The sequence below is a fragment of the Pongo pygmaeus genome, chromosome 11 (genome assembly GCF_028885625.2).
Source record: "Pongo pygmaeus isolate AG05252 chromosome 11, NHGRI_mPonPyg2-v2.0_pri, whole genome shotgun sequence".
Lineage (NCBI taxonomy): Eukaryota > Metazoa > Chordata > Mammalia > Primates > Hominidae > Pongo > Pongo pygmaeus.
The window spans coordinates 88,545,398-88,569,476 of record NC_072384.2 but is presented as its reverse complement, the minus strand read 5'-3'; the positions used below and the strand labels follow the sequence as shown (position 1 = coordinate 88,569,476).

The window sequence follows — 24,079 nt, the reverse complement described above, 5'->3', positions numbered from 1 at the left end:
GACAGAGGGGAGGGAGTAGGCAGTTGGGAAGGACCCCAAGATGTTCTTCTGAAAGTTCATTTGAAATAAGAGGACAATAAAAAGTTAAGGACAGAAATATGAACTTAAAAATACATCAAACCAGTGAAAACTGTGTGACGACAATATGGGATTCAAGAAAAGTTACAGTTTGAGTTTTTAGCTGTCATTCTTTAATATACACACTTAATATATATACTTCTCCAACCCCGTGAGCACAGGCCCTGTCCCTTAATTACATAACATTCATGAGGCATCTTCATAGCCTCTTTGACACTAAGTAACCATTATTTTGTTTTTCCTCTATCAATTGGGCCAGACTTCCTTAGTCTATGATTCTATGGTGATTGTTAGACAAACTTCAATAATTACTAAGATATTTATTTAGCAAATTATTGCCACAATAGAAGTTAAAATAATAATAAATATTTTATTGAAAATGAGATAGTGGTTATCTTCTCCCAACATTTATTTGAAGGCATGTTGTTCTTTTCTAAGAGAACATACAAAATTTAAGTTCACATCATTAGCAAGAAGCATCTAAATAAATATGCAATCTTTTAATGAATGCTTATGGGCAAAGTGTTGTACTTGGTAACAAAGAGGAAGGATGTCAAGGCAATCCTTCCTTCAAAATGGTTGAAAAATGGAGAGGAAAGCTTTTTAAAAAATGCTGTATTAAAAATACAAAAAGAAAGCTGTTTCTTAGACAATATGTTATTGATTTTTACAAAATATATTAGCTATCATAAGTTGATTATGTCCAAGGTACTGAGAAAATAGTATGAGATTTCAGAGTGCTCATTCACAGAGAACTTTGTTATTCCAGTGGGTACTGGAAAATACTTTTCAGAAGACAACTTCTATAGCTTCTAATCAGGCCTCCTTTAATGAAAATATAAACTTTTAAAAGTCTTAATGAATATTCCAAGGTGTCTATAGAATTGCTTGGAAACTAGATTTGGTTCAATGAATTTGGCATGTAGATCTGAATGAATGCCAAAAATGTAGCTAAAGTAAAGGAAATAAATTTTTACAAAATTTGTGTTACATAGTCTTGGTGGTACTATTAACTGACAAAAAAACACAATGTTAATGATATAGAAATAAGAAATTTGGTTATTTCAATTTATCATGTAATGTCAGAAAAATGAGAAGTGAGCCTTTAAACTCAACTCCTTCTTAAGTATGCCATTAGAATTGGCATAGTATTGATTAGAAGCTAAGAAGTAGAGCAGAAAAAAATGAATCCAGAGAAAGACAATGCTGTCTGCTACTTACGTAATATTCATATTTCTTAAACTGTATTTTGAAAGCAAGAAAATAGACCATAAATGATTTTAGGAGGTGGCATTCTTGCTAGATTAAGAAAATCCCACTTGGAATTCTAGAGAAATTATGCTTTTAGAGAGGGAGTTTCATTAGTGGATTATCACAGACTTTAACAACAAAAGATCAAAACATGAAATAAATGTACAAGAATTAAGGTTTGTGTCAAATTTGTGAGATGGACTTAGAAGGGGGAGATTTTAAATATTTGTCTGAAATTATATAGGAAGAAGACACTTTCTGCATGAGACACAGGGGTCCAAGGGCAATTCCAACTGTGACCATCACATTTGTAAGTTCCCTATACAGGGTGTAGTTTAGGTGGAGTCTGAAATTCAGTTGTCAAAATTGACTCCAAGATTTTTCAAGTAATTTAACAGAGGATGAAGCCCAAAATCATGAGTAAATATTGAATCTGGAAGTATATGTGGAAACACTGGAATAGAAAAACATTAACAGCCAGTTTTTTCAGGGTTATGCTAAGTAACATAAAAACGAATAAAAAATATCAGTATTTAGAAATACAACATATTATCTATCAGAAATCCTACTGAAAATACATTCCCATAATATTATTAAATTTTTTAAGAAAAATCCAAATCCAAAATAAAAGAACAAAAAGAGACGAAGAAAATTTTTACCATTGGCCTGCTCTGATAAACTTCACACTGGATGTCTGATAGCTGACATCAGCTAGTACGAGGTAACCAGACTTAAACATACTTAAATATAAGTGTTCCTGGGGAAGTTTTTGTTTCACACAGTGTTGTGATACATATTCGCTCTTATTTATTCACTTATATGCTTCCCATACTTTTACTTTATGACAATAAACTGACTGAAATCAGGGATCCTGTCAATCTAATGCCACCTGCTAACACATCTGTTAGCAAACTTGCTAGATGTTTTCTTACCCCATAAAGTACATCTTATTCATATAAAGTGGGTAATAAATGAATTTCATTGAATGAATTGATGAATTGTTCCTTGGTGTTCAAAGGCTGTGCGTGTGAGTCCCGTGTCCATAAAATACTTAACATCACGTTTTAAATTGATTCAAAACTTCTTCTTGATTGCACTCTTAGTCATAATCCACATCCCATTATCAAGTTCCACCTTTATAAAACTATCAGCCAAGACACCCTTTGTATTACTGCTAAGTTAAAAAAAGCCTCCAGTTATGAAATTGATATTTACATAATACAGTTTTTGCACCAGATGCTTCTGGTAAAAGGAAGCAAATCATGACCTCTCTCACCAGCAGGATCAGTCCACTGTTTTCACAACTGAATGATATTTGCTCATAAAGCTAAAATGTGTGTGGGCTGCAAGAAATGAAGTTAAAGGTAAAGCCCTTTATTTCTTCTTTGCCTTTTCCTCTTACTCTCTTCCTTTCTTTTAGCTCCATTTATGATCAAGAAAATCTGTTATATAATTAGCTTCAGAATGTGTCTGTATTAATTAGAGATTATTTAACAAATGAATTATGCAATTTAATTTATTTAAAATCATTTATTTTCAGGAAAACCAAACATATCATTGAGTTTACATAGAAATACAATTTTCAACCAGATCTTCATAAAAACACACTGGAGAAATAAATGTTCATAATTAATGACCAGTTATGTACTATTTCATCATGCCAGTAGCAGAGTTGATTACCATTAAAAATTGGTAAAGTAACATATCTTAAATGTGCAAATACCATCTTAGCACTCTATTGTGTTACCATTGATAATAAATGGCCACTAAATATATACCTATTACATAAATCTTTTTAAAGTACAATAAAAATACAAATTCTATCTGTTAAAAAAAGCCACTTATATGGCTTCTAAACATCCTCATTATACAAATTCCAAAATACTATCTGACAAACAAAATTATAAAGACTCTTCTTTATGAAACATATATTGCCCTCTAATTCAGGTACAACTTAGCAGATCAAAGAAACTAAACAAGAAGGCTCATATATACCATATAACATTAAGGAAAAACACACAAATATATATTGCATAAGCATATTTGATTTCTTTTTCTAGTGAAAATGTACCTTTAACACTTGAAGAAAATTCCCATGAGTAAATGATAAATCTATTTTTGAGGGCCACCCCTAATCTAAGTCACATTTTCATTAATTTAATTTATTTATCTTATAATGTGATGAACCAAGTTAGAAATTTTGACCATAAATTTTTGTTTTACTGAGTACAAATTAGTCTGTTATGTAATGGGTAAAGGTATAGAAGACAAATATTTTTAAAAGTCTAGGTTCATCAGCATATCAAGAATGAAATGCAAGAGAATTTTATTGCTCATGTTCAAGACTAAACTGAGCAGTAACTGGATTTTTTTTTTGAAAAATGAGATTTTTGACTTTAACAAAACAAATACAGATTGAATTTACCAAATAATATTGATAATTCATATAGAACGGTTGCCACAGATTTTAAAGTATCAAAACCAAGGGGGCATCACAAAATAAACTTTGGTGAAAAATATCTTCATCAAAGAAGAAAATATGAGAAGAGTAGTCCTTATGTAATAGTGAGGAGAAATATATTTGGTAAAGTAAATATGGGTAATAGACACTGAATCTACAGATAGCATATATTCCAAATGTTTTTTAGGGAATATCAAATCAGATGATGCTTAGATGTTATAGTAATATAACTTATCTCATTTGGAATGAAATTTAATGTTTTTTTAATAAATAGCAAATTTTCATTTTTTCACTATCTTTATAAAACAAATTAAATATTTAGAGTATAACTGATCATAACTAACATCACCTTGCATTTACTAATACTCTAAATACATTTGGTTTATTATTGGAATTTATATCCTTATAATTTTACCTGCTAGAAATTAGTGACCTTGTGGCATTATGTTTAAAGTTTACATTTTCCCAGTGATGTGAACAGTATTTATACATAAAATGATATCTGTCTAATGAATAGTAACATGTTTGTTGGTTTGAAAACAGAACATGTTTAGTTTGACATTGGCATATCTCTTCAGAATTTAAAAAGTTATCTTTAAGGTATAGCTTTTGGGAAATCATTAATAAACTAGCCATCTGGAAAATGAATACAAGTTTCAAGATGCTAACTAAATAGAACTCAGACACAAGGCAGGTATTTCTATAATATGTCTTCCAATTACAAATTCATCTACAGTCGAAACAGAAAGGAACATAAAAGTATGATCTACTTTACAGTAAGTTGTTTTTAAAATAAAAATTACAGATCAATAGTGAAGGTGAGGAAATTTAACTGCAAAAATTTTCAAAATATTAAAATATTCAAAAACATATTGGCACATGAATAATACCTATCTTAAAGTAATAATAAGTGACATGTGTATATAAACACATTTAACATGAATCAGGATTTCTTTTTCTTGATGTCAGCACCTACTGTCTAATGGGTCGAGACAAAATACTGTGCCTTCAAGAGTTAGTCCCATTTTGAACCCCTCCTGTAAAACAGAATAAAATAATTAATATCCGAAATGCTCACAGCAAAATAAAATAAAATAAAATCAGTGAATAAAAAAGACTATGCACTAAAGTTGAAATATTCATGCTTTGATCAACTAATAAATAACTATAGGTCAAATGTTGACTTGCTGAATTTTTATATAGGTGTATAGCACTGGTAGTTCTTTGAGACCCATTAACACTTTAAATGTATGTGAGGTTAGCATGCATGAGAGACAGAAGAAAATACATACAATTAAGATAAAGGTTTCTTTTTCAGAAAAGGCTAGTTACTACATCATTCTATTGTAAATGAAATCTGTTAGCTTTAAAAATTATTATTAATTTAAATATTATTCAGATAGTTAGACTTCAAATTGATGAGAGGTTCAAGATAGCCTGATGATCTTCCTGGTTAGCACTGACCAGAGCCCTGGTAAAATACTTCTTTTAAATGCAATGCCATATCCTCTGTGGAACACACAACTGCAGATTACTTTGCCATGGAGAAAACTTCCCCTACTAGCCTTGCTGTTGCTTGTAGCGGACTGGCTTCTTTGACTCCTACTCTTCCTTGCATATTTTAGAAGTTAAGTTGTCTTTGATTTATTAAGTGTAAGAACACAATTGCTATGAAAGTGTTTTTCCACCAAGATTTTGAATTATAAGTTAATGGCAAAGGAGTCTGTCTTTCTCTACTCCAATCTCTCTCTCTTTTTTTTATTGCATAAGATAACTGAACTGTGGGCCATCTCCAGTCTTGCCGCCTCTCCCCATTCCTACCCTTTCCTGTAAATCTATACACATTGGCCTACACAAAGATGAAAAGCACAGACTTGCACTGATCAATGAAAGTGGAGGTTACATTGTGGGTCTCCTTGTAGAAGCAAATGTGGTAGTGCTCTCTACATACTCTACCTTTTTTTTCTTACTAACAGAACTGAAATGTTTCAGAAAGGTAATTTGTAATTTGGAGTGGCCATGCAACACATTATTGGCAAATAATATGCAGATAGCAGTGTATTCCTAAAGAAAACAAAATGTCTCCTAAAGGTAACCATTGGTTTTCACCTCTGCTTCGGGTGTTTTATTTAATTGGACTGACCATATCTACTTGTATGTTAGCTAATTGTGTATCTTTTTGCATCTCTCCAAATTACTTTTATTTAGAATAATTATGTAAATGTTCTTATCTTTCTATAAATCCAATGTAAACATCATCATATAGAGGAGGAAGGTAGTTACAAAGCTGTAAGCCATACTTTATTTGTTATTAATGTTCAAAGGATAGTCTTCATTATGTTTACAGCACAGAGACTACTACTATATAGCAATTACAGTGACGTAATCATTGTGCAAGTTTTTTAAAATGTCTTTCCAGTACTTGGAATACAATCTTTAGTTGAGTAAATATGAGACTACTTATCATTATTTTTAAAAAATCTATTCTTATCACAAAATACATTTTGCTATATTTATTTATATTTTTCAAACAGCCAGCAAATACTTAGAAAAATAAATACTTTAAAATACTGTAAGTAAACTTTTCTTTAAAATTATTTTATTTGGATATCTGAAGATCTGTATATTATGTCATCTTCTGGTGTATTATAAATGGTAGATAGATGATACATTGATAGATAATGACAGATAGAAAGAGAGTTACATGTGGAAATGTTTGATACCATACGGTACTTTTAAATGTTATCAGTTCATTCTGCTAGTAAACCAGTGTCACTTCAAGTACCCTGAAAATACTATTTGTCAATGTGTTATCAATATTCGAAAAGCAGAATAAGAGTCAAAGTAAAATAGAGGTCAATCACTATTTTAATAATAAAGTGTTAGTATATGACTTACAATAATATCTATCTCCATATTGACTTTTTAAGGATCCTTATATATTATAAGGTTTCTTGATTTTCTTTCTTCCACAGATAAAATTTCCCACACATTTCCTGTCTTCTTCATAAGTCCCATTTTGCAAATCACAATTTAATAAACTCTGAATAATTCCATATCCTGTTGAGCTTCAAACTTCTTAATAAAAATGAGACTTTATTTACTTATGTAGTGATGGGAGTTATCATAAGCTAATGTCACACAAAAGAATGATTAAGTAATTAAAATATTATTCACCATATGCTTTTTATATGAAATATTTTGATGAATTTTCTTATTTTGAAATAGAAAAGCATATCAAGGAAAGAAAAACCACTACATTTTGAGGTATGTCTTTTTTTCTATCTATAGATTTTTAAAAATGATTTTAATGATAATATGAATATATATTTATGCCATATAATTTTCTTATGTAAGTAATATATTACATATATATAGTTTTCTATCTTCCTCTTTTCATCTTTGCAGACCTTGATTATTTTAAATTCCCACAAAACTAATTTATTATGACTATATAAAATGCTATTAATTTTTATGATTGTTTCCCAGCATTTTAAAATTATGAATAATGTTGACTAGGTATTTTTATTCTTAGAGATTGAGCACATTCATACTTATTTTTTCATCAGAATAGATTGCTTTAAAGCTTTGCTATCAAACAGAAATAAAAGTATTAATAACAAGTCACCCTTTAAAGAGACTGCTAGGCCATAGTTACCTCTGAACTAACTCTGGACTGCCAACAATTTACAGTGCTTGTTTTATCACACTTTCATTTGTATTGATTGATTGTTAGTTTAAAAAATAATCTGCTAGATTAAAATGGCATTACAGTTCTTTATTTGATCTGTATGTTTACTTTGATTAGACAGAACATGTCTACATATGTGTAAGCCACTTGTGGTCTTCTTTTGTGAACTAGTGCTTTTTTATTTATCTGTTGATTCTTTAGTTTCCTAGCCATTTGTCTAATTGCTTTAATTTTGTATATGTAATGTATTTATATATTTTTAGACAGTAAATTTTAAAAAATTGGATGCTATATGTCCATATTTTTCTTTTCCTTACAAAATTTTCTTTTCAATTCAAAAGTCTGATGAATATTCAATAATATTTTAAACATTTTAAAATGTTGATTACTTCTGAAATGTATCTCGGCATTTGCTGTAAGTTTCAGCAGTACATTGATCTTCTCCCAGAGTACTAGCCAGCTGACTTAACACCACTCGTACATGATTCTTTCATCCTTCATGAACTTGCCATGCTTGTTTTTTAATGTATTAAATTATTATAGCTCATATGTTACAGTGTGGGCTATCAATACTAGTCCACTTATTTTCCTGTTGGTGACATGTACTGGACAGTTTAAATTATGTCAAATCAAATAGCTACATTATTGATTTCAAATAAATGTTTAATTTTCTAACTGCTTGTACTGAAATATGGTTTAACATTTCTGCATAAATGCTTACATGCATGAGATGCTTCTGTGATTTCAAACTTAATAATTCAATTCTCTTAAAAATAGCTTAGTCACAATACCCTGTAAATGAAAGATGAAAACTAAATGTCTTACTAGGCTTATTAACTCAATATGGTGTTCACAACCCATTGTACTATATTAAGTTTTTATATGATATGCAAAGATATAGTAGCTAAATGTGTGCATTAGATTCATTAGGCTAGCACGATTAATAATAAAAGCCATCATAGACTTTAGATGAAGAAAATATTATTTTACTTTTGTTAAAGTGAACTTGCAAGTAAGTATTGGACTAAAAGAAACAATCATGGCCAAGTATGGTGGCTCATGCCTGTGGTCCAAGCACTTTGGGAGGTCTAAGCTGGTAGATCACTTGAGCCCAGCAGTTCAAGCCCAGTCTGGGCAACATGATGAAACCCTGCTTTTAACAAAAAATACAAAAATTAGCCATGTGTGGTAGTGCACACTTGTAGTCCCAGCTACTCAGGAGGCTGAGGAGGGAGGATTGCTTGAGCCTGGACGGTGGAGGCTGCAGTGAGCCAAGATCATGCCACTGCACTCCAGCTTGGGTAGGGTGATAGAGTGAGACTCTGCCTCAAAAAAAAAAAAAAAAAAAAAAAGAGAAAAGAAAAGAAAGGAAACAATGAACTGAACAATGCAATAGTGACTAAGTCACTGAAAAGTAATCTTAAAATGTGGTTTATGAAACCTCTTTAAACATAACTAATTATCAGATATACCCATATGAAGCTGTTGTTTGAATTTTTATTAAATAAAGCATGCAAATTTTAAGGTTTCAGCTTTAAAAATTTGTAAGTTGTTTAAAATTATTATAAAAATAATATACCAACCATCTCTGGCGCTACCCACCATGAAAGCAGTAAAGAATTTAAAAAGACATTAAGAAAATATTAGAAACAGCAAAAGCAAAAACACCACAGTTTAACATTATTTGAGTGTCGCATCACTCAATCATCCTAATACATTGTGTCTCACACTTGGTTCCAACAAAATCTGGAAATAGAGGCTTATCCTTAAAGCTCAATAATTTGTTTTCCAATTTTGGGAAAATCTAAAAAATTCTTAGAGAAGTACTCTGTATGACCTGTGCAACCCTTGAGAATAAATACTACCACATAAATATTTCTTTGTTACTACAAAAGCATTAGTACCAGATAGTACATGTCCAATGGGTAAAACTAACGTAAAAGGAAAGGAATTGATTTCATATGAAATACAGCATTCTTGCTAAATTATCATGCACCATTTGAAAGTTTCATAGTATTTGAAATATAGAAAAGAACTAGGAAATCTGTGCCGTCAAATAGGATACATGTTGAAATCAATAGAAATTTGATAAAGTGGTTTTAGCTTTAACCAAATGAGATCATCCATCCTGTACTGGTGTTGCAATTTGGCTTTCATTTAATTTATAATTTATTGAATTCATAATTTTATAAAAACTATAAGGACAAGTTGTTTATAACATTTTTGTCAATATTTAAAAATTGTAAGTTAATACTAAGGATCTAAAACAATTTTTATGTAAAAGGGGATTAAGAATCATTCAACTTGAGAAACACTGTTTTAATAGAGTCTTTGAAAACCTGAAGGCATATGTTAAGTAATTCAACTTTTAAATTCAGGCATGTTATTACATCTAGAACAATAATGAATTCATGTACTACCTAGAAAATAAGATAGCTACACAGCTGCAGTCAAAAATGAGTAAAAGGGCATTTAAATTAACTTTCTAAGAAGGATTGCAATTACCAGTGATAGATCAGTGTTCATCCATAATTGTTTTTTCTAGGAAGTGAGGCATAGAGAATTAATGTATTAACCCAAGACTAATAAACAAAAATACCTCCTTCTCCTTACTTTAGTGTCTTCATTGTCTCTTCTCAATCAGCTTCATATAATTGGTGTCTGTCTGGATTCTACCATACATAAACTTTTTGATGAAAAATAGGATATAATAACTTCACCAAAATGTAAAGGGCAAATATAAAGAGAAGACTTTATTCTAGGGTTTATAAGACTATTTTTAAATCATGGCCCATAGTGCAAAGCGTTTAAAACCAATTTCTGTAAACTTCAGACCAATTTAGAACAAAAAAGTAAAAGGAAGAGAGAGAAATGAAAACCCAACTGAACTACATTCCTAAAGAAGTTGTCACTGGGTGTTTGCTTTTTAAATAAAAGCCCAAAAGTTATGAACTACAGCTACAATGCTTCTTTTCAGAGAGAATAATTTCAGTCTTACAAAGATTTTCCTTCATCTACCCATTTACAATTTTCAAATTCATAATTGTTAAGACTGAAATCAAATCTTATAAATCTAATGCAGTGACTTTTTAACTCTAGATTTCAAAACAATGAACCATTAGAATCCATGCCATTTTGTATTAAAAAAAACCCATCTTATTGCCATTGTAAATTGAACCATTTAAAAAACCAACAACCTTATCCTTAGCATATGTAGGAGTATTTTTAGGACTAACTGTACATTATTATTCTAAAGTAATTATTTTAAGCCAGTTTTTATAGTGAAAATAATTGAAGGAAACCATAGTTTTGGTACATAACATTTTCTTTGTCCCATATCAAAATGAAATAAATCATTTATGGGCCAGTCTGTCAAAACAGTCACCTGCATCTCATCTAATTTTGATTGAATATCTGGAGGGAAATCTGCTGCTCCACAGTTAAATGGGTCAAAAGGTTCTGCTCCAAACAGGTCCCGTTCTGAAAGGAAGGAAATAATTTAGTAAATGAAATAACAAGAAGTGAGCTGCAGTGAGTTAGATTTCAAAGGCAGGATTATATAAATGAATATTTACATGATCAAATGTAAACACACTGTATGTTGGGCTTTCCTGAGCTTAGACCAGTTAAACATTAACAAGGAAGAAAAGATCCATTTTATGATATTAAAAAGTTTTATTATAAAGAATTATTATCTAGAGAGGTTTCTGTGTTTTAGTGAAGATTTCTTAATATCAAATTCACCAAAGAGCTGATAATTGTATGTTACAACACCTATATTTTATTGAAGCAATTTAAATTTGCTAAAATTAATGCACAACTCATTGAGACTACCCTAATTCCACTGACTGATGCCTTGCCAACACAATAGTAAAGCAATATGTAGGACTAAGTAGACTTGTAAGTAGCTCTACTCAAAGTTCATGTACTCTTATCTCTCCTTTTATCCAAAGAAAATTTTAAAGCACATTGTCTTATGTAGTACGAAATGTCACCTTTCTAGATAGTCACAATGAGATAGTTTCTTTAAAAATGCCTCCTATCCCAGAAATACATTTCTTTTTTAAAAGCAGCGGGAATGCAGTGTCAAAAAAGCTTTCTGCACATATGTTCTAAAGTATGCACTAATTTTTTATCACTAAAGAAGTATCAAAGTTAAAATTGATGTTTGTAATTGATAGATTATGGCCTATTATGGGATTTTTAAAATAAATTCTTAAGACACTTCTTTCCTCTGAATCAATTCAAATGTATCCTTAATTGGAAAAACATTAAATTATATATGAAAATGAGTATTTATAACATATTCATACCTTCATTTTGCAGAAAACTTTACATTCTCTAAATTCAATGCTATGTAAGAAATAATATTTATGCTACTTGATTTCTGCCATATCCTCTGAAATCACTGTGATTCTCATGGTGAAGGAGTCTTACTTTTCCAGTTTTCATGTTTTTTTTCCAGATTCTTGTATTAAATAAGTTAATAAATGTGAACTTCTTACAAGCTCCTTGTACTTGCAGGTAGTGTATAAATAAGTAGAACATATAATTTATCATCCAAATACAGACACTTTTAAAACTGAAAGGAGCATTTCCAATAGTTACACTGGGTAAAAATCCATAAGCCAGGGCTATCCTAATCAAATAGGAATTTATTGTTACCTTATATATAACTGATGAGTATTACTATTGCTGTTATTTATTTTCCTGAGTTTAGTGTTGCTCAGGCAATCAATCAAAATTTAGATTTCAAAGGATCTTTTCTTTGGAGAAATTGCCCTGGTTTCCACTACACCATAAGCATACTGAATAATGCTTTTCACCTAGTAGGTGTTTGTTAAAAAATGAATTAATGAAAGGGAAGATTTGGTCAAAAGGTTCTGCTTCAAACATGTCCCGTTGTAAAAGGAAGTAAAAAATTTAGTAAACAAAATGACAAGAAGTGACTTGGAGTGACTCACTTATATAGATTATGTCTATATAATCTCTATTTCTCTGTCTATATTTATCAAACTTTGATATTCAGGAATATTTAGACATTGAAAAATCTATCAAGGTGTTACTGGAGCACTCTCGTTACACTTCAGCAAAGAGACTAGCAGTGTTTTACCCCTGCCCTAGAGATCTGTGGAACTTTGAACTTGAGAGAGATGATTTCGGGTATCTGGCAGAAGAAATTTCTAAGCAGCAAAGCATTCAAAATGTGACCTGGCTTTTTCTAAAAGCATACAGTCATATGCATTCACAAAGAGATAATTTGAAATTAGAACTTATGTTTAAAAGGGAAGCAGAGCATAAAAGTTTGGAAAATATGCAGCCTGACTATGTGGTAGAAAAAGAAAACCCATTTTCTGAGGAGAAATTCAAGCCTGCTGCAGAAATTTGCATAAGTAAAAAGGAGCTGAATGTTAATAACCAAGACAATGAGGAAGATGTCACCAGCACATGTCAGACATCTGCGGCAGCCCCTCCCATCAAAGGTCCAGAGGCCTAAGAGGAAAAAATGGTTTTGTGGGCCAGGCCCAGGGCCCTGCTGCTCTGTGCAACCTCAAGACTTGATGTCCTGCATCCCAGCCACTCCAGCTCTAGCTGTGGCTAAAAGGGGCCAAGATACAGCTCAAGCCATTGCTTTATGGGGTAAAAACCCTAAGCCTTGGTGGCTTCCCTGTGGTGTTGGGCCTGCAGGTGCACAGAAGACAAGAGTTGAGCTTTGGGAGCCTCTGCCTAGATTTCAGAGGATGTATGGAAATGCCTGGATGTTCAGGCAGAAGTCTGTGGCAGGAGCAGAGCCCTCATGGAGAACCTCTACTAGGGCAATGCAGAGGAGAAATGTAGGGTTAAAGCCCCCACACAGAGTCCCCACTGGGGCACTGCCTAGTGGAGCTGTGAGAAGAGGGCCACTGTCTTTCAGACCCCCGAATGGTAGATCCACCAACAGCTTGCACTGTGTGCCTGTCACTCAATGCCAGCCTGTGAAAACAGCTGTGGGGGCTGTATCCTGCAGAGCCACAGAGGTGGAGCTGCCCAAGGTCTTGGGTCCCATTCCTTGCATTAGCATGCCCTGGATGTGACACATGGAGTAAAATAAGATAATTTTGGAGCTTTAAGATTTAATGACTGCCCCACCAGGTTTCAAACTTGCAAGGGGCCTGTGGCTCCTTCGCTTTGCCAATTTCTCCAATTTGGAATGGAAACGTTTACCCAATGCCTGTATCCTCATTGTATTTTACAAGTAACTAACTTGCTTTTTATTTTACAGGGTTATAGGTGTTTTCTAATTCATCAAAAAGAGACTTTAATATTCCTTCCAGATATATAAAAGATAAAACAGAAAAGCAATGAATTTATAGCATTTTAGATAGGAAAGAACCCTTACAAAAGGTTAAGAAATCATGATATAATTTATATTTTTTAACTAAAAAAGTCCATAAACCCTATGATAACAAAAATATTTTAACCAGCTCTATTAAACATGTAAAAAAAGATTAATATAATTACCACCAGTTATTTTTAAAAGTTAAAGTAAAACATTAAAAATATAACCCAAAACAGTGACATATAATTAAATATGAAGTAATACACCAAAACATAATTGTTCACACAATGGGTAAAAGTTGCAAGCAGAGATGTCATTAGTAGTGCAGTCTGAATTATAAAGTAAAATAGAATTAATGGAAATTTATACAAATATAAAAATAATACTTTAATAATTAAAATTGTAAGTAAGGTTGTTACGATACGTAATTTCCCACAGTCTTAATTATATATTTAAAATGTATGCAACTATAACAAGAAACTTTGATTTGTTGAGAAAGCTTACTAATCTCAGTAGATCTACTAGGTACTGGAGGTGGCTGTGTGCCATTGCGAGTAGGCATCGAAGACTGGTGTGATATTGGAGAAAATGGAATCATATCAAAGATGTCAGTGGAGGGCGACTTAGGTGTCATACTGCCTGCCTGCAATGAAAATAAATGAATTAGGGTAGTATTTCATGTAGACACATTGTAATGCTAAATATTTCATATGCATATAAAATATATGTAAACAACAAATTCAGTTGCATCATAAGAATTTGCCATTGTGTAGACCAAAAATAGTTAAGTATTTGCAATTTCATATGGTTCCACTAATTATGATAAATACTCATTTAGAAGAAAGCAACAGAAAATTTCTGCAAACATACTCTCAAAGATGTTGGCAAAAATGGTGACAATATTATTCCAGATGAATATAAAAGATGCAGTGAATTTTTGAGATATATAGAAATGACTGCTACTTGTAACAGAGAATTAGATATATTAGAAACTATTCATATAAAAATATGATTTCAGTAAGATACGCTGTATAAGATTACATTTTAAACTGGAATCATTAGACATAAGTGACCTGCCTTCTTAAATATAAACATTCAAATGCAATTGATTTTTTTTGCACTCTCAAAAGTAGAGTATATTTTAGTTTGTATTTATATCAACAATGGGAACCAACTGATATTCATTGCAGTACATTTTATTCCTGAAAGATTTCATCAAGTTTTCTGTAATTAATAGCAAGCTTATAAACTAAATTAATAATCGCCAATGTACTGCCCAAATCACTGAGTTTTCTGATACAGTCTGGGCCAGGACTGAACACATATAGAGAAAGATAAATGAAAATCTCACAAAAATGTAGCCAAGAAGTAATATCAAAATTAGACATTCATCACTTTGTAAAATAGGGAACAATATGTATATATGTATAATCTCCTTTGAAAACCATCTGATTTGATCAGGGATAAAAGAGAATTTCCATTTTGGGGGAATAGTGGCGAAAAATTTGCTTTTCCTGTGAGAACTTGGACAGAGATTGCCTCGAATGGTTCATATTAAAATTAGAATTCTCAGAATACATTTAATTTTCTGATTCATAGATAGTGCAGGTGATGAAAAAATCAGGCTTATTGTGTGTAAAGAGTGATGGGTTTGCTATTCAGCTAAAATAATTGTTAGTACGTTATTTTTCATGCAGGAAAATTGCTGTTATCCCCCTTTCTTTAACAATTTGTTTATTGTATCCCCTCACCCCTTTCCTGTTACTCAGCAATACCATTCCCCTAATTATCCCATTCCTGTATCCCCTCTCACTTCTATGTCTCTACTCTTTTTCACAACACAAAAATTCTAAAATCCTGGCTGTAATTAAAAGCAAAACAAATCAACCAAAAATTTATTTACTCTGTCCCTCTTTAATCTTCTAGCCTCTATTCTGTTTTTCGTTTTCCTTCAAGGCTAAGCTCCTTGAAAGCGATACTATACTTTCTGTCCTAAGATTTACTTCATTCTATCTTTAACTCTTATCAGTCTAGATTTGTTCTGTTTGCACTGAACTCTGCTGAAATTGCTTTTACCAATGTTCTAATTTCCCAATTGCAATATCTGATAGATCCTTTGAAGTATCTGTATTACTTTATATTTTTGTAAATTTCTACACTATCACCACCCTCTACTTGAAACTTTCTGGTATCAGGTAATCAAAGAAAACAAAAATGGCACACAAAGGCTCCAGATCACATCACATTGATTCAAGATACATCTAAATTTTTGAAAACTTTATAAATAGTACATTTTGGCAGAATTTAAACAAAAGACGTGGGATAATAAAAAAGAATTATCTGCTTAGCCAATTACATGTGGTCTTGGGATGCTGCTCTCACTGACTGGCTTGGGAAAGCCACATTTAGAAGGTGGTGGTATTAACAGTCCCAGTGATAGTCTGGAATCAGGCGAGTTGACAGGAGTGACAGAGATGGAAGAAATATTGAGACAGGGAGATGAATCACCACTACTACGCCAGAAAGAGGATGAGCATCTCTGAAACACATGTTGTTCATGATCAGACATATTGTGCAGCAGCTGTAAAGGAATGACAGAAAAAGAAACATCCTAAGAGGACAGGCATGGAGGAAAGGAGAAAGTATACTTGAAATTTATTTGTAAAATGGTGTTTTATTAAGATGATAAGATCATTTCACAGTAACTTTTCTAAAATTAAAACATACAGTTGATTTTCCTATGTGATAGTCCTTAGATTCTGGATTGCTTAATTTGATCTTTTTTTTTAACTGAAATATTACATTTTTAGGTATTTTAAATAGAATATAGCATTCATCAGGACCTAAGAGGAAGGTAATGGAGAGAAAAATGAAGAAAGCCTGAAGATTTATTTTGGAGAGGGCTTCTGTAATGTAATGGGAAAAGGAAGGACAGTAATGAGAGAACAGTCACAGAACTAGGAGTAAACTCTTGTACATAAATTTATGGTTGTGTAGAATTTTCAAAAGGGCTTACAACATACATTTTATATTTAATCCTCAAAACATTATTTGAAGTATCAGTAGTAGTAATATTATGTCCTTATTACAATAAATACATGGGAATTAGGGTCCACAAATTCTTTGTGACTTAAATGAGGTAGAAAGCAGATTCAAAATTCAAAACAGTCTGACTCTAGTCATCATGCCCTTTCTATAGTCATGAGGAGCTCCAAATTGTAAGATTTTTCGGGTGATGGGAAGAGGTGATTGACAAGGATCTCACATAAATCAGAGAGATAATAAATAACAAGCAAGCAGTGTACTAGGTCTGAACATCAGTATGTGCATGACTTTTAGGGGCTATTTCCATTACAGCATGGAAAGCTACTGTTAAGAGCTGAGCTGGAGAGAGCTGAGCTGCCAGATGTCACAGTGGCCAATTAAACAGCAGCCAAAATGGAAGTAAGAATTAAGTCTTTATTCATTTACTGCTATAGTATAAGCAAGAGGCCAGAGAGAAGGTGCCTGCTCCATCAATGCTCCATTTTCCCCAAGGAATGGCACTGAGCAAGGGTGAGAAGTATCACTGCAGAAGTGAGGCTTTGTCTCATTACTTAGGGACTTCTGAGCAAAAGGTTCCTGAGGGGTTTTTTTGGACAAGAGACAGTGGGAAGGGGGAGGGCGAAGGGAAGGGCTAGCAGTAGAAAAGTACTTAATGCTGAGTCATAGTGGAAAAAAGTGGTCTCCAAGTCCCTCGAATAAAGTGGTCTCACGAGAGGCACCTAAGGCCCCCTAAAAGGAGGCCCCTGAGTGGAGTTGCCTGGGCTATAAATGCAGATATGCACAAGAGCATGGCTGGCCAGGGCACCTGAGTACTAGATTCAATTCCCCCAAACTGTGCACCAAATACAATGTGATGAGGGCACCTTTCTCCCACCAAATACAACGTGATGAGGTGTGCCAGGCAAAGCCTTTGTAACTGCCTACACTCGGGCCAGAAAGATTGCACATAAGAATCTGGCCAGGAGCCACATTCCTCAGCTGCAAATCACATGTCAGAGATCTTTCACCACTAACGAAAATTCAGGCAGCCAAAAAAAATCTGATTTTTGATAAACTTTATTGTAAAAGGTAGTAAATAAAATTAGAATTTTAAGGACCAACAAGTCTGAGGTATGTCCTTAAGCTAGGAGGCCCCCCTTCACATATTTGTGGAAGCAGAGAGAAAAAGGAAGCCATGTAAAGTGAGAGATTAAGTTGAGGGAAGGGTTCAGTGTGGAAGCAGAGATCTCTGCTACTATGAGTTATATAATTAATCACTCTATTAATATGCATATATAAATACATAATTTTTTATTTCTCTGTTGATCTCCATTGTAATACACCTCCATCTATTTATGTAGAGATGTGTATGTACACAATTTTTAAAATCAATTTTTGTTTGATATAACTTACTGTATAATTCTGTCCTTGGTGGCCACCTTTTAATTACAGATTACAATTGTAAGCTCTTTGTGAGAAAATTTTTGTTTTTTGTTCCCAAATACTCTATGTAACACATTAGTGTAAATGATATTTATTGTCTAATTTATACTAGAGCATCTTTTTACTTAAACTGTTAATGGATAAGGCTGTCTGTACTGAGTAAAGATAAGATATTAAGTGGAAGTAGTCCTTGATATTATCTAGTTTAAAATATACATGGTAATATTCTATATTTTTTAGGATATATATTGGCCAAAATTCTTTACTAGGTACCTGAAAACCCACTGAAGGTCAAAATAACCTTACTTGAAAGTGCTCTGTTATTTTTATCATGGTGTTTGCAGTATTCTCATAGTACTACTTCCTCTGGGGAGGTAAACTTACAGAAATGGAGAATGTATATAATATAAAAATAATCAAGTATTTATATACTACAATTAAGAAGTTTTTTCAATTTCAAAATGGTAAATCAGGGATATTTAATAATGTCAACTGTTTTGGTATCTAGAGTTTAATACTCCAGAACTATTCCTCACAGGTCTTCTTTGGGTCATCAGTAATTTGGCAGTTTTTTTTTAGATCACATGGGTCTTTTAAAGTATAGAATTAGCTGTTCCCAACACAAAGAAAAGATAAATGTTTGAGGTGATGGATATTGCAATTACCCTGACTCAATCATTACACACTGTGTGCAGGTATCAAAACATCATCTCTACCCACAAACATGTACAACTAATATGTATGAATAAAAATTTTTAAATTAAAAATAAGTTAATATATAAAAATAGATTACATATTAAAATCCAAAACTTTTCTCCAGAAGTTAGGAAATCTAGAAAGTGGGCCCACATACTTGCATGAAAATAGTTGACTGGTATTGAATATCTGCTGTGTCTTTGAAGGTAGCCTGTGCTTTCAAATTTATCACTCCTACCATATGCCCATTTCACACTTGAATGTCATAATCTGGGCTATATTAAAGTTTGAGTTTTTGATTCCTAACCTAGAAGCAATTCAAGTCAAGGAATCAGATGTTATATCTAATTCCCTATAAAAATGAAATGTAAGTCCAGCACATTTAAATATATGGGTAAATTTGGTGCTTGATTCTGTACTAAATGGTTAGGCCTATTCAATAAGGATATGAATGTACGGATGTAGCACCTAAACGGCAAACAGTGACAATTTTGCACTTAGGTTTCAAGGTTCTGGAACCAGTCATTTTTTTGGCTGCTATTTTTAACTGGTTGAGGATGTTTATGTGTTAAAGTAATTAAATACATTGTTGAGAAGAAAATCAGTTTGAGGAATTTTATTTTGGTCTTTCTGTCAGTGTTCTGACAGATGGCTAGGAACCAAATTTTTTGGATTGTCCTACGGAAGTACATGGCACCACTGTTCAAGCAACTCCTTTATGTTCATAGTTCCAGGTGTCTTGGTCTTTAGGAACATGCACAGAATCTGAATTATTATACTTAGGGGAATTCTGTGCTCAAAAATTATATGGTAATTATACAGAAGTTGTTAGATTATTAAGATATATTAATAATGAGTGTCCATGTTTGAGATTTGTTGTTGCTACACTTTTGTAGCTCTTTTTTCTTCTTCTTCTTCTTTTTAAATTTTACTTTAAGTTCTGCGATACATGAGCAGAACATGAAGGTCTGTTACCTAGGTATATATGTGCCATGGTGGTTTGCTGCACCTATCAACCTGTCATCTAGGTTTTAAGCCCTGCATGCATTAGGTATTTGTCCTAATGCTCTCCCTCCCCTTTGTAGCTCTTTTTTTCAGTAAGTAGTGTCTTGGTGCATTTAGGCAATGGTGAATATTTCAACCTTGAGTTTTATATAAATGTGACAACAAAAAGAAATATAAAAGTGTTTGAATTCTATCCATAAATATTAAATACATTTAAACAATAATAACAGAAACACTGCTTTTAAGATTAAGCAATTCTGTCATAATATCTATAGAAATATTAGCATTATACTGAAATTTTATGTTTTGCTGTTAATTGCACTGGCAGTACAAATATCCAAAGACTTTTTAAACATAAAACAAAAATGTCAAGATTAAAATATAATTTATCACAATTACTAAAATGGCAGGGTTCAAAATTCTATTTATAATTAAATTAAGAAATAATTAAGAAATAAATTCCTTTACATTTATATATTAAATTAATTTTTTCTAGTTAAAAAACCTGGAAAATTATAAATAACATTAAAGATGGAGAAAGGAAATGGTAGCATAAAATGTTCTAGCAGATCTTTCTAGATTACCATGCTGATTCATACTTTTAAAGTTCATTGTTATAATGTATCTTCAATATTACTTTTTAAATAAAGTTTAAAAATAATGACTTCTCTAATTTAGAACTTACAGCACAAGATCTGTGTTTTTTCAGATTTCTAGGTCTGCAGTTGGTTTATATTGATCTCTTAGTTGTAAGACCTAGTATCTTACAGTTTTCACAAGAATCTTTCAAGTTAAACGGATATAATTGTACCACAAAGTGGAAAACTGAAAGAAGGAGAGGCTAAATGACTTGACCAGGTACTTATGGTCAGAACTGGAATGGGAACAGGGTTTATGCTTTTAGAATTATCTTGTGCAACTAACAATTATGAAAGTGAAGTTGCAGAATGGTAATCATTTATTATGGGCATCAAATATTCTTGAACCAATTCATGTTTAAAATTTATGCCTTTGTTTAAAGATTCACATTCAGCTTGTTTGTAATTAAGACCTTTCACAATCTGCTCTTGCCCATTCTCACTTCAATAGTAGCAGAAAAAACACTAGAGGAAAATAAATAGATACATTGTTTATCCACAATGAAATATACATTTTAGGTTATAATTGTCCTATCAAGTCTAATCAGTGGCCACACAGTTGATTATGTAAAGAAATAATTTTATCTAACACTGGGTTTAATTGAAAGGAAGACATTTGTTTTACTCAGCAATAGAATCCAGTATTCCCTAGGACTGCAATTTTACTCACTTAACTTCCTGGCAATAGTCTAGTTTGGTTATAACCTCCTATAGTCAGAAGAGTAAAATGAAAGTACCCAGATACAAGAATCAAGAGGAACATTTTGATTTAACTTGTTATGCCCACATCTTATAATGAAACAATCTTCTGCAGGCATTCATGAGGCTATGAGGCTACGAGGGCAGAATAAACTCTTTTTCTAATATAAATACAGGCAGCATTGCCATATGAATGTAATAAATGGAAATCAGATTGTTCCCAGATAATTAGTACCAAATGGTGGAAAACCCAACCTCTAATCTATTGCCAAACCACTGAAACACAGCAAAAAGCAAACAGCACAGTCAAGTAACGGAAATTTCTCAGTATATCTAAGTGACTGTATAAAATAAGGATCCAATTTCTAAAACCAGTGAAAAGATTTCCACAATTTCAGTGTGATACAGAGGTATGTAATATAGGTACTATTGAAGGCTATTTCATTTGATAGAAAAGGAACCCATGATTGACCCAATCGTGTGGTATTTAGAAGATATGTAAGTATTCTGTTTAAAAACAAGTAAGAAAATATTTTATATACATGAAGTGTTATATATTCATATCAATTTTTATATTAGAAAGTGAGAAATAGGAGTGGTCTCCATTTATCATGCATATGAAGAATTGGTGAATTGGTTTTAAGTGAAAAGGGTCAGAAGCAAATATTAAAGATATACTTTTTATTGTTAGGGATGTCTTAATTTTCATACTGAACAAAAAAGTAGTCTCATATTATTTTCTTTAGCTAGAACTCAATTACATAAGCTCACAGTGACCAAATTTATATTGGGCATATTAACTAAACAATAAACAATGACAATAAAAAAGGACAAGCTTTTTTTTCACTCAAGCACATATCATGAGACCAGACCTTCTCTATGAATTCCAGATTTGTATATTCAGCCATCGAATAAGCATCTCCAATTGGTTGTCTAGTTGGTAGAAATAACGTAGGCAAAAGTGAAATATTGATTCTTTACCACTCACTACTCCTAAGTCATGTCTATTTCAGAAAATGGCATCACTTCCCACATGTTAAGGAGAAAACATGAAGGGACATTCCTGCTTCTTTTGTGTGTGTGTGCGTATACTGCCCCCAACCAAATCCATTAGTAAATTTTCCAAGCTCTACTTTCAAAATGTGTCAAAAATCAAGCTCTGCTCATAACCTCCACAGGTAGAATTATAGTCCAATTTACCCTTCTCCTAGACTACTGAAATGTCCCCTGGGACATCACTTTGGCCTCTTTAGAGTCCATGCTGCATATAGCAGCCAGATGATCCACAAATCCCATTTAAAACCTTCAAGTGACATATCATTGCATTAAAAAAAAAATGCCAATCCTTTGCCATTGCCTATGAAGGCCTATCAAATCTAGACTCTGAGTTTCTCTTCAATGTCCTCCCCAATTGTTTTGGCTTTCAGCCACTATACTGCAGCTGCAAAGTTCTTGTTATTGTTTTCAGCCTGTTGCATTTGCTAACATTTTATCATTCAGATTGCAATTCAAGTGCTACCTCCTTAGAAGGGGCTTGCTTCCCTGGTCACTTTCTCTAAACAAAATTCTCAATCATTCTCTTCTATTCTGCTCTATTTTGTTTTATTCATAGCATATATAAGATCTACATTTTTACATGTATTTATTGAAATATTTATGTGTTTATTACCAACCTCTCTTTCTTTCCCCCATGGGATGTAAACCCTTTAACACCTGAAATACATAAACTGTAAAAACCAAAGAGCCTAGACGTATGGAAATATTAGATCTTCAGTACACATTTTATAATATTCCATAGCAGATCACAACTATATCAAATGTATACAATTGACAAGTGAGACGAAATGAAAATCAAAGTGATATGCATTTTGTAACATACGGTCTACTACTAAGAACAATTTCAAAATCCCAGTGATGAAGCAGTGGGACTAGGAAGACCAAAACCAAAACTAAAATGTACACCATAAAACCTTGAGGGAACTTTTTAGAAGTCTTGAATATTTTTATTCAAGGCTTCAACCTAAAATTATTTAGTTTGCAATTCAAAATCCATCAGTATGACCAATTCATGTTCATGTATATAACATATAAGTGACTGACAAACTTTCTAAGAAATAACAACCTTCCCTTAGGGTGTCTCTGAGGAAAGTAGAAACATGCACCTATGTTCTCACCTAAACAGAGACTCTTTAAAATACAAAGGTGTCCATGTAGATCATTCTACTGCATTGGGCCTCACATTTTAAATTTATGATTTAACATAGAATAAGGATATCAACATCAATAAGACTGTAATATATTATTAGAAGATTTGGTAGATTTGAATCATTGTCTTGTATTACGGAAATTCAACTTTAACTTTGGACCTGTTGTTAGAGAAGATGGCTTGTCATTTTTTAGTCATCTAGCCAAGTTTTGTTGTGTTGTTGTTGTTTGTTTGTTTGTTTTTGAGACAGGGTCTTACTCTGTGACCCAGGCTGGAATATAGTGGCATGATCATGGCTCATTGCAACCTTGGCCTCCCAGGCTTACCACAGCCTCCACCTCCCCAGCTCAAGCAATCTTTCCACCTCAACCTCCCAAGTAGCTGAGACTACAGACATGCACCACCAGGCCCAGCTAATTTTTGTATTTTTGGTAGAAATGGGGTTTTGCCATGTTGCCTAGGCTGGTCTCCAACTCCTGGACTCAAGCTATCAGCCCACCTCTGCCTCCCAAAGTGCTATGACTATAGGCGTGAGCCACTATGCCTGGCCTAATCAAATTTTATCAAG

General features: G+C 32.5%; 1 protein-coding gene across 31 annotated transcripts in view; it reads right to left on the bottom strand.

Moving 5' to 3' along the window:
- Positions 1-2,844: 2,844 nt before the first annotated feature.
- The window catches only part of GULP1 (GULP PTB domain containing engulfment adaptor 1), a 314,696-nt gene continuing 293,461 nt past the window's right edge, over positions 2,845-24,079 (bottom strand). For 15 of the 31 annotated variants that reach the window (XM_054478469.2, XM_063647702.1, XM_063647700.1 and 12 more), the window contains 3 exons: positions 14,305-14,443; positions 10,867-10,961; positions 2,845-4,827 (listed from right to left, as the gene is read on the bottom strand). In XM_054478469.2, coding sequence (XP_054334444.1) covers positions 4,756-4,827; positions 10,867-10,961; positions 14,305-14,443 — 306 coding nt within the window. In that variant the 3' untranslated portion in view covers positions 2,845-4,755. Of the gene's footprint in view, positions 4,828-10,080; positions 10,168-10,189; positions 10,962-14,304; positions 14,444-16,156; positions 16,382-24,079 lie in introns of those variants that run through there. The other 16 variants (XM_054478465.2, XM_063647689.1, XM_063647685.1 and 13 more) reach the window with 5 other exon arrangements.